Genomic DNA, 12,125 nt, shown 5'->3' on the forward strand with positions numbered 1-12,125 from the left:
GACACAGAGAGAGAGGGAACACAAGCAGGGGGAGTGGGAGAGGGAGAAGCAGACTCCCCGCCGAGCAGGGAGCCCAATGCGGGGCTCGATCCCAGGACCCTGGGACCATGACCTGACCGAAGGCAGACGCTTAGTGACTGAGCAACCCAGGCGCCCCTGCTGTCTGCTTTTGTAAATAAAGCTTTATGGAAGTATAACCATGCTCATTCACTTACTTAATGTCTATGGCTGCTTTTGTGAAGCATTGAGTAGCTGTGATGGAAACCGTATGTGGTTCTCAGGGTCTAAAATATTTACTATCTAGCCCTTTACAGAAAACGTTAGCCGATCCCTGTCTACTATGTTACCGTTCTCTTCAGTTGGGTCTAATCTGCTGGTTTTAAATTTTATTTTTCTAGAAGTTCTATTTGGTTTTCAATGTAGCTATGACACTTATCTCCTATTCTGTACAAGTATGTTCAAGTTTGCCTTTTATTTCTACTGAACTTGTAAAAACAGAGCTGTTCTGCATAGCCTACAAGTCTCTGCAAATGTATGTCTGCTGTTTATCCTGGCCCTTGCTCATGGTTCTTTGTTTCCTTTTGTGATTAATTTCGGCATGGGAATCAATGTCCTTAAAAACTGTCCAAGGACTAGAGTGAAGTTACTTTTCCTCAAGGTGGGTCTGTGCTGCTTTTGTCAGGAATCTGCAGACACCACCATCCTAGGATCCTGCCAGGCTACATTCACAGGCAGAGACCAGTGAATCTGGAGTCCCAGCTCATTGTGGGGCAGGGTCTCTCTTAGACTCTCCCTTCTTTGTGCATATCTCAGTTAGTGATTTCTGTCCCTTTGCCCTTTGGGGTTATTAAAATAGGAAATTAAAATTTTCTCAGATTAATAAATGTCCTCACTTCTGTAGGCACCCATTTTCTTTTCATTTGGCTTGGTAAAATACCTTGTTAGCTTTCCAGTGCTTTGAAAACTATGGTTTTTATGTTTTATCCACCATTTTTAGCTGTTTCCAGTGAGGAACTTGGTTTACATGACTTAACCTGCCATTTCCAGCTCTGAAGTTTCACTTCTCCCTGCCACAGATCATGGACCAGGGCAGAGCCCATCTTTGAAGGAAAGGGAGCACCAAGAAAACGTCTTCCTGCAGACGTGGCAGAAACACACAATACGTCTGCTGCTGCGTTAGTTAACGGACATGTGCCAAGCCCACCTTCAGAAAGCCATCATCGTCTCTGATCCATCAGAGGACCTTTCTTCAGAAGGACTCTTCGAGGGGTTACTATGACCTGAATGCTGCTGGCATGTGATGTAACAATACAGTTACTCTCTCTGGGCCCTTCCCGTCCTCATCTGAGGAATGGGGACAATAATAGCACCTATACCTCAGAGAAGCACTAATGATCACGTGAGTCCATTTATGTAAAGCACTTAAAACTGTGCCCACACGTAGATAACCACTAGTTGTACAAACTCAAACAACTTAGGTCACCAAAAGGAGCGGGTACAGCTTAGCCCAGGGGCCATTTATGGTGTTGGTTACATAGTCTTCTTTTCGTTTAAATAACCATTTAAAAGGGTAAAAACTATTCTGAGCTCCAGGATCTTAAAACACACACACACACACACACACACACACACACACACACACACACACACACACACACACAGGCTGAGGAGCGGATTTAGCCCATGGACTGTAGTTTGCCACACACACACACACACACACACAGGCTGAGGAGCAGATTTAGCCCATGGACTGTAGTTTGCCAACCCCTGCCCTAGCAGAACGGGCAGAAGATGGATGGAGATTAGGCACTGCGCTTTTTAAGTGCTTTCCTAGAGGACTGTCAAAGAAAGGTCAAAACTAGTGAGTCTCTCCAATCAGAGGCTGAGATTTCTGCCTCCCCAAGGGAGCTAAAGAAGGCAGAACTTGAGAACCCCATGAGGCTGTTTGCTGGCCTCGGGCACACAGTACGAACTGCTTACACTGTGTGGGAACAATGTGGATGGGTCTGCTACACACCGATGCGAACGGAAGCAAACATAAGTTATTTACCTGGCCAAAGACTGTTCCGCCAGTGCTGGCTGCTTGACCAAACAAAGAACCAGTATTACTAGACCCAAAACCTGTAAAATAAGAAGAGAACAAGTTTAATTTGGATGACTCCTTCACAACATCAAGTATTTTGTTTGTTTTTAAATGGCATTCAGGTGTACTAAGATACCCGATAACAAATCAACTCATGAATAAAATCCGTTTTCCTTTATAGGCAATGGAGAACATTATGAGTAAATAAAGATCTTTGGTCATTGCTAAGATTTCACACTAGCATAAATTCCAAAATCTTGAGGACTGAATCCTTGTCTCCTACCAAACTCCGGGTGCGTAGGGGCTGATAATGGCGGTACATGCACGGGGTAGCTTTTCCTTAGATTTAGCTGTCAAGGAGTCTTTCCAATGACTGACTTAATACCATGAATATTTTTACTCCCTGGTCTCCTCTGATCTCAAATACAGATTTTTTTTTTTCTTTTGAAGATTTTATTTATTTATTTGACAGAGAGATAGCACAAGTAGGCAGAGAGGCAGGCAGAGGGACAGGGAGAAGCAGGCTCCCCGCCGAGCAGGGAGCCCGATGCGGGACTCGATCCCAGGACCCTGGGACCATGACCTGAGCCAAAGGCAGTCGCTTAACCGACTGAGCCACCCAGGCGCCCCTCAAATACAGATTCTTTTGGGGTAGTTCATCTTTCTTCTGGGTGGCATTGGACGGTTGGGGTGCTGGTCTGAACAGGGCCTGGGAAAACCAGGCGGGACTGTGTATTTTAACCAAAGAGCCCTAGATAAGGAGTTAGAAGGCTGGAGTTCCATTCTCATCTCTGTCATTGATCTAGGTAGGTGAGCTCAGGCAAGTCTCAATTCCTCCACCAGAGCTGGAGCAGACTGCTCAGGTACCTTTTCACATCGTTACTAGAAGAAAGATTTCTTCAGAGGTTCTCAATGTGTTCAAATAGTTTGATTCTACTTGTGTGTGAGGGATTCTCAAGTTCAGGCTGCAGAAAAAAAGGACGCACCCGAGAGCGTGTTGAACACCCTTCTCCGCAAGACTCCTCAGGCTTTTCCCCCTGCCCACCCTCTCCACTATGTCATCACATTTCCCATAACTCCCACAGGCCAAACAGCCTCCCAACAGGGCAGGAGGTAGATCTCAGGACTGTCTTTCAGCCCTGTGTCCTTGCAGCTGAACTTAGTGGGGGCTTAACAAACATTTGTTGAAGGAAGGAAAGAAAAAATTTCCTTCCTGATAAATTGAGCCATTTTCAAATAAATAATCACCCAATGAACGAATGAGCAGTTATTTATAATCTTGCCCACCAAGAAATCATTAATCCTTGTTTCTCCCCCCAGAGCCTTACTGCTGAAGAAATGCCTTTCCTAAGATAATGATCAGAAAGTGAAACTTAGAAACTATTTTCAAATTGTCCTACTGATAACTTGTGGAAGTAAAAGCAACTGCTAAAATTGGACACGCAACAGTGGATTATGCTTTACTTCAAAAAATAGTAACATTTATAGATTTTTAATTACACTGAAAGTAGGAAAAAACACACCTTTTCAAACGTCAGTTATCTGCCCTTCTAGCAAGCAACATGGTGCCAGAGGAAGCAGAATATAAAATGCTGTCAGGCAGCAAACCAGGACAAGGTGCTCCAGAGTCTGGTTCTGGCTCCACGGTTAGCACCTCATGACACTAGATTGGTCTCCTCGAGGCTTGACAGTTTGGGACGTAATAGCCTCTAAAGCACCTTCCAAATTTAAAGGTTCATATTTATGAGTCATTCATTACTTGCCATGACCTTAAGCTAAAGATGCCTGTGTTCTTCCCCATGAAACTGGCACTCTGGTGGCTAACAGAGTAGAGAATTTGCTGAGCAGCAGAACTGCAGTGATGGTGACAAGGCCCAGGAAATTCCTGAGGCCGCCAGTGCTCCAAGCACCCTTCTTGAATTTGGAGTCTCTCTTTTGTTTTCCCTTCCTTTCCTTTAATTTGAAAGTAATATAAGACTTTTGCAAACATTTCAAATAATGCAGAGGAGAACAAAGGAAGTCTTCCGTAAATTCTTACCTGAAGCTTGACAAAAGCTAAACCCAGAGGACGACGCTGTCGTGGTGGTGGCTGAGGTGCCACCAAACACAGAGCCTCCCTGCCCAAAGCCGGGACTCTGCCCAAACGCAGGAGGGTTGCTTTGGCCAAACAGCACCCCTCCTGTGCTGGCAGAAGACTGTCCGAATGAGAAGGAGCTGGAGCTACTGGCGCTCGAGGAGGCACCAAAGACGTTCCCACTGGCAGACGTGGAGGTGGAGGACACGGGCTGCCCAAAAGCAGGCACAGAGCTGAACCCAGGCTGACTGAAGGAAAAGCCGCTCGCGGGGCTGCTTGTTGACTGCCCAAAGGCCGGGGCCTGCCCAAACGACGCCTGTCCAAAGACCCCAGGGGCCGAGGTGCCAAAGGCGGGGCTGCCAAAGCCCGAGCTGCTGACCGGTGGCGTAGCGGCCGCCGAGCTGGCTATGCTGCCCGTCTGCTGAGCAAACAGGCTCGGTGCAGTGCTGGCCGCCACCTGCCCAAACATGGGGGCAGCCGAGGGGGCGGTGGCCGTGCTGTTGGTGAGCTGACTGAAAGCTGAGCTAGAGCTAGCAGCAGGTGGCTGAGCGAAGACAGAGGAGCCTGAAGTGGCGGTCCCAAACGCCACCGTCTCCGTCGCCAGGCTTGGAGCAACGCTGGTAACAGAACTGGAGGTCGTGGGGGGACCTGGGGTTTCAAGGGCCACGGGGACCGTGCTTGGGGCCGTCGCTGCCGTGACGGTGGGCTGCCCAGGTGCCGAGAGCGTGGAAGCAGGAGCTGCCGGCTCCGTCTTGACATCAGGGACCGCGGGGGCTGCTGGAGTGGCCTCTGCACCGGGTGCCACGAGACTGGAACTGGACGCGGCAGAACCGGGGCTGCTGACCGCGGGCTGCACGAGGGCAGCTTCTTTCTTCCCAGAGTCGGAAGTCTGCAGAGGAGCTGGGGGAAGTGGGGCTGACTGGTGCTGCCCCAGGAGTGAGGCTGTTGATGCTGAGGCCTCACTGCTGTCTGGCTTCTCAGGTGAAGCTGAGGATGTGGCCTCCTCTGTGCTTTTACCAGAGGACACAGGCAGGGAGGGAGCAGATGCTGAACTCAGGAGGCTACCAAACGACAAGGTGGGGAACGAGGTAGGAAGGGGAGCGGCAGTCGTTGCCGACGGAGGGGCGGATGGGGGGACTGTACTACTCGTCTGTTGGCTTCCAAAGGAAAAACTCGTCTTGCTACCACTTGGGGCCATCCCACTGAAACCGATCACCCCGGAGGATGCCGCACTGGTGAGGGGCAGACCGCCAAAGATGCCAGTCGAGGAACTGCTAGCGCTTGGGCTCGCTCCTGCCGGTGCCCCTGTACCGGTGGTGACAGAGGAGGTCACAGGGGGCTCTGCGTGCTTCCCTAACACGGGAGGGCCAGTAAAACTAAACCCCGAGGGGACGGTTGAAGTCTTGGTCAGCTGTGCACTAGTCAGGCTTGTGGATGAAGCCTTAATGGCCGGCTTTGTAGAATCATCTGCTTGGCCGACGCGCAGTCCCGAGAAACTTCCCAGGGTCTCTCCGGCCAAAGAACTTGGAAACAGAAGTTCTCCCAACTTGGATGGTGGAGTTTCCAGCTTGCTAGAGGAGTTAGAAAGAGCAACTCCAGAAGGTGCCGCGGGTCGGCTGCTGGAAGGCGCAGGCTCGGCGGGAGAGGCTCCGGTGCTGGGTGGCGCTGTCATCCCCGACGGGGGTGAGCTCTCAGCCACAGGCTCATAAAAGGGTTTGCCTCCCCCGCCAAATGAGAACGCGTCGAGCTGGTGTGACTCTTTAGTGGGGGGTGCTGCCCCTAGCGAGAAAAAGAAATTACAAAGTGGGTTGGATTTAGTGACACATGACCTGTCACATTCCCACGGACTGTGTCCAAGCCCAGGTCTCTCTCCCCTTGATACAGTCGGGACGGCTATTCCGTGACAGCGCTTTTCCTCGGGGAAACAGAGTGAATGCATGCTCTTCCACAGGAGCGCTAGCTCTGAGCTCACGGAGGTGAGAAGAATAAATATCCTTTTTATGGCCACTCCGTCATAACAAATACACCATCCTACCCGGAAGGCATGAGATTCACAGTGTTACCCCAAAAGAGAAATAAGACGGCATCTTCTCTCATTTTCCCATGTTTGACTCCCTCAGTAACACTCCGGACACCGTGCCCGTCTATGGACCTCCTGGTATGCCAGGACTTGATCCAAAACGGAAGTTCCTCCTGTGTCTTTCCACTGTCTGTGTCAGTCCACAGACTATTATTTTTATGTACAATGAAGGGCTACGTCCTAGTGCTCACCTCAGTAAACAGCTCTACAGAGGGCAACGTGGCCTCGTGGTCAAGGACACGGGCTCTGGAGCCAAGCACTCTGCCACTTGCTGGCTGTGCAACTCTGAAAAAGTTACTTTACCTCTCTGGGCCTCAGGTTCCCCATTTGGAAAATAAACACAGTAATAGTAGCCACCTCAAAGAGCTGTTATAAAGATTAAATGAAATATAGGTGAAGCCCTGATAAGGCCTGGTCAAACAGTAAGTGGTCAACAAATACAAGTAACCAAAATTGGATAGTTATAGGTAAAATCAACCTATTAGAGTGTTTATTGATATTTCTAACTCCATATTGTTCTTGGGAAGGCTATAAAGCCCCAACTTCCCACGTACAATTTCCTGAAAGACCCTGTTGTATCACTGCTGTTGTACTGAGTTGCTTATGGTTTTGGGTTGTTTCTATTCTCATATTAAAATGTTTATGGAATTACCCCTGCATTTTACGACTATTTTACTTATGACTTCTGACAGTTATTATTTTATTCCTTTTAATCTTTTTATATCACTGAGTTGTTTTTCCTCTAGAAAGGGTGATGGGGAAGAGATGGACCTCGAGGGTACTCTGCCCTATCTAAGTGGGCAAAGGTTACAAAAAACAGTTTAAGAATCACTATTCTAGAAAGAAAGGAAGGCTACCAACCCTTTAAGTGAAACACATACAAATCCGGTTTAGGAAGTCTGCCATGCTTTCAGCCCCCTAATTTCCCTCCAGATCTTAAGGGATCCCCTTTTTTACTAAAGCCTCTACCACTTGGGTTGGCACAGAGAAAGAACTCAAAAAATATTTGTTGAATGAACAGATGAAAGATGGTCAATGTCTTATTTATCATAGGGAACATCTGGAAATAACTTAAATGTCCAACAGGTAAATGGGTTAAATAGTTCAAGGCATATATACAAGATAGAAATTATGTAGCCACTACAAATAACACTTATGTAAAATTTCCAGTAATACTGGAAAAGTCGTAAGAGATGGTGTTAAATGAAATAAAGTAGAAGACAAAACACCCGGAAGGACATATAACAGAAATGCAGTAACTGAAGGGTACAACGCGTGATTCTAGGATACATCACTTCCATAATAAGAGCTTGCTTTTTAAAATGAAAGAAAAATAAACTTAATTACTTAAACTGAGAATTGGAAGGCACTTAAAAAATACATGTGGTTTCTTTACAGGTCCCTAAATTCTTTTCAACATTAAAAACATGCCAGTTGATGGATACATAACAACACACAGAGGACCAGCGTGTTTGCCAACAGGTTATGCAGGAGAGATGAACAGTCTTTTACAGATAAGATGGAGCGAGACATTTTAATTCCCATGTTAACATCCACATCGAAAGTACAGCCTTGCTTTTCCAGAAGCAAATCCTTTCCTTGTTCTTAATTTAAAAAGTCAACAGAAGTCCTCCCATTTAGTTTAAATCCAGCTTATTTTGAATGCACAACCTCGGCACCGAACTTACTGCAGATGCTTTAAGCAAGACTCAGCAGCAAGGAAAATGTCGACGCATCTGTACGAAAACCCAGCATTTGTTTAGAGGAAACACAAAAGGACGGCTGCGCCCCGCAGAGAGAGACTGTACCTTGTGTGGCAGTGACGTTAGAAGACGGGGTTGGTGTGATTATCCCAAAATTAAAGCCAGTCCTAGGGAGCGCAAGAAGAGAAGTTAAACACCTGGGGCACAATACTGCCCTTTCAATGTCACATATTATGACTTACTCACACAATCGATCTGCTCGTAGGAACTTACAACTAAGAAGATAAATGACAGCAAAGTGAAAGCATGGATCTCAGAGGCAGTAAAGGGCTCAGAGGGATGGCCGGGCTCTCCACGGCAGAGTCTGGGTGAGGCCCTGTGCCAAGACCAGCTAAGGAGCAGTCGTGGAAATGCGATGGGAATGTGCATGCGGGCACGGTGGCGAGGGCAGACGGCGTGTCTTGTGATGGAGGCAAGGGAGCCGGGCCAGGGAGAAACCCTCAAAACGCACCCCAAGATCAGAGAGCTCGTCAGGAGCATGCCACACTGCCAGGGAGCAGGGAGGAAAGCATGAAACAGAAGCCACCATCCCTGCCGTTTGGACAGAACTCTTCATTCTTGGCTGGGAAAATTTGGCTCAAACCGTTTCTGGACTCCTTTTATAAACCCCTCTCTCCTACTGTAGCTTTTCTTTAAACTGTGAGTTAAGTCACCCCAGCCAAAGGAGAAAATTCAGCACGTGCATGAACCAGAAGAGACTATTCACTGTGATAAAAGTTCAAATAGCAAATTTAAAACCATAGTTTTAAAACATCAAGGGCCAAGCATATCAAATATAGTATTGTAAGGATTTAGGTTTTTCTTACCCATCACTGCCTTCCTTGAATGGACAAAGACCATCTAAGAGGATGTGCTGAACATTTTATCATATTTTTTAAAAAAATCCTTTCTTTGTCTCAAGCTTGGTGAAGAAATTTTCTCTAATAGAGGTAAGCCATTGACCTAGTGACCCAAACTTTTTCATCTTATCTTAAAAATGGGAAGAAGAATATCTGTTTACAGAAGTGAAGGTTATTAGCCTTTGTGAAGGTAGCAATAACTCCTGGCACTGACCTACTCTTTAAGATTGGCTCCAAACTATCTTTGAGAAGTATAAAATACAATGATTTACACTAAAGAAAAAATATTTAACCTCCCCCCTCAAATTCTATTCTAACCACTCTTTGCTCTTAACGTGTTCGGTTGAACGACTCTTAGGAAACACATTCACATCAGGGGAGAGACTGGTTAATGTGATTCCAGTCACAAAAACATGAAATGAAAGAGCTCCAGAAGCTTTCCTAATGGAACTGAACATGCAACCCTTCAATGGCAAAAAAAATCTTTGGATAGGTTTTTATCTCTACTCCACAGAGCCTAGCTCCCCGCTGAAGGCCCCTTCCCCAGGGCTCCACACAAGTGTCTCCAGCACAGAGAAAAGGCACTGTCCCTCTGAGGTTAATCAAGGCTCCCATGGAAAGAAGTTAGAAGACTCTTTCATTTTTAAAAATGACTCAACTTCACAAGTACAGCCATCATTACTTTTAGAAAAATGCGACAGGAGGGCGCCTGGGTGGCTCAGTTGGTTAAGCGACTGCCTTCAGCTCAGGTCATGATCCTGGAGTCCCGGGATCGAGTCCCACATCAGGCTCCCTGCTCAGCAGGGAGTCTGCTTCTCCCTCTGACCCTCTTCCCTCTCGTGCTCTCTCTCTCTCATTCTCTCTCTCAAATAAATAAAATCTTTAAAAAAAGAAAAAAAGAAAAAAAAGGGAAATGGAAACAGGAACACTTCCCCATATCTATATAAGACCCAGATTTCCCAATGGCTACTGTCTTTCATCACCTTCTCTCAGTTTAATGTAGTGACCTCTCAAACAGTAAAGCAATCCAAACATTACACCTAGCCCCCAAATGGTGTGAGAATGCAAATATGTCAGGGTGATAAGCTAGAAGACCAACCACAGCATCTGACACAGACCTACTACCCAAAGAAAAGGAGGCTTATCCCAGAAAACAAAACAAAGAAATATAGTAACACACGTATAAACTTGAACTGGAAAGGGGAAATACAGCTGGCCCTTGAACAATGCAGGGGTAGGGGCACCCACCCTCATGCAGTGGAAAATCTGTGTATAACTTTTGACTCCCCAGAACTTAACTACTGATAGCCTATTGTTGACGGGAAGCCTTACTGACAACATCAACAATTGATGAACACATATTATACGCATTATATCCTGTATCTTACAATACAGTAAGCCAGAGAAAAAAATATTAAGAAAATCAAAAGAGAAAAGATATCTATGGTACCGTACTGCATTTATCGGCAAAAAAACCTGCATACAAGTGGGCCTGTGCCGTTCAAACCCATGTTGCTCAAGCGTCAGCTGTAGATTTACGTTAGGACGATAAGCTGCTGCTACTATCATCAGATGCATTATTGAAGTGATAAGAACTCCGGGTTCATATACAGTTAGTAAGCAGATAAATATACCTCTGACTGTAAGACTGGGGGAAGCTATCTATAAGGTTGCTGGCGATCTGCCACGAAATTTAAGTTCATTACTGACCCTGCCGGAGAAAATGAGAAAGACTTGCTGAGCTGCCCAGCAGCAGGCGGGGGAGAAGTCACAGCTGTTTCTATCTTGGCTGCCCCTGGCCCTGAAATCGTGGGAAAGAAAATAAGAACGTTACAAAAAGCTGTTAGAAACGCCGTTCCAGTTTGTGATTCTGCACAGCCCCAGCCGCACGGTGCCACATAAAGAAGCACAGCCCCAGCCTGCGGGCCACACCGTGCTCTCCCGACGGGCCAGGTCAGGGGCCAGGGGAGCGGGTGCATTCCAAACTTGTATGCAAGGCCTTTGAACTTGCTCATTGGCTCTGTCAGTGTTAATTCCAAACCAACACATGCCCCACTCTCCTTTCCACAAAAGCTATCAAAATGATTCCAGTGCAGTTTAAATTGAAACCTTTGAAAGTAGTTTTATAATTTTATAAGACATAATTTACAATGAATTTTTGTAATCATGGAAAAGTAATATATACTGAAGGAAAAAAAATCCAAAGAGAAATAGGTTAATATGCGAAACATCTCTTCAGTAGTGACTTCATGGCCATTTGCTTTCTCCCTACATTCCTGTATTTCTCATAGAGAATAGTTTTATATTTGACAAATAGCTTTCTTTTTCATTACCAAAGTATTACATGATTGCTGTAATGCAGAGAAGCGCAGAATGCTAAAAGTGTAATCCAACCTCTTCCCCACGTTCAATTTCACTGCAAGTACTCATGAACAGTTCGGGGTATTCAATCTTCAATCTCCCGCCTATTGCTCTACTTTAAAAAAGGGAGGGAGAGGAAACACTTTATCTAAAAAGCCCAAACTGGGGCACCTGATGGCTCAGTCCGTTAAGCGTCTGACTCTTGATCTCAGTCAGCTCAGGTCTTAATATTGGGTTCCTGAGTTTAAGCCCCAGGTTGGGCCCCACGCCCAGCGTGGCACCTACTTAAAAAAAAAAAAAAAAGCCCAAACCAAATCAAACGTTAAGAAAAAGTACATTCTCTTCAAATGAGTCCAAGGTAGATATTAGTAAAATTATTTTAAAAACTACTATAATGTAATGTGCTGTGTATTAAGGATATTCAATGCAACCTTGCTTATAATCTTGAAAAATCAGAAACAATCTAAACTATCAGCACAGTACTGGTAGAACTTAACAGGGTGCAAGTCTTAGGCTACAGCTGATACAAGTGAGGTAGAGCTGTGTCAGACCTGGAAAGATGAACAGAATATTTATTGCAATAGGGGGAGGGTTAACATATATAGGATATGTCCATTTTTGTTTGAAAAACAACAATGAAGTAACCTTCAAGATACACAAACTAAATCATTAAGGGTTATTTCTGGAATACGAATTTAATGGGCAGTTTTCACTTTCTACATTATATATCTCTTCAATGTAGATTTTTTTGAGCATAAGAGTTTTATAATCAGAAAAGACAATGAAGGTATATCCATTCTTAAAGAACTATAGAGGTTTCAGAAAAAAATTTTTAAAGAAATTTTTTGTAAACTTTTAAAGAGTATTTTTCAGGGAAATTTTTCTGCCTCCAAAAGTCCTTTTCCTTTGATTATCCAGCAAGTGA

At 45.5% G+C, this 12,125-nt stretch overlaps 1 protein-coding gene across 4 annotated transcripts in view; it reads right to left on the minus strand.

Annotated features, from left to right (window-relative positions):
- The window catches only part of NUP214 (nucleoporin 214), a 101,255-nt gene that overhangs the window by 26,445 nt on the left and 62,685 nt on the right, over positions 1 to 12,125 (minus strand). For 3 of the 4 annotated variants that reach the window (XM_025888657.2, XM_025888658.2, XM_025888656.2), the window contains exons 27-30: positions 10,550 to 10,640; positions 8,046 to 8,107; positions 4,122 to 5,936; positions 2,051 to 2,121 (exon numbers count right to left, since the gene is read on the minus strand). In XM_025888657.2, the coding sequence (XP_025744442.1) occupies positions 2,051 to 2,121; positions 4,122 to 5,936; positions 8,046 to 8,107; positions 10,550 to 10,640 (2,039 nt within the window). The remainder of the gene's footprint in view (positions 1 to 2,050; positions 2,122 to 4,121; positions 5,937 to 8,045; positions 8,108 to 10,549; positions 10,641 to 12,125) is intronic. The other variant, XM_025888659.2, reaches the window with a different exon arrangement.

This window comes from Callorhinus ursinus, unplaced genomic scaffold, assembly GCF_003265705.2.
Source record: "Callorhinus ursinus isolate GAN/ISIS: 27379988/994484 unplaced genomic scaffold, GSC_fseal_2.0 scaffold24, whole genome shotgun sequence".
NCBI classification, from domain to species: Eukaryota; Metazoa; Chordata; class Mammalia; order Carnivora; family Otariidae; genus Callorhinus; species Callorhinus ursinus.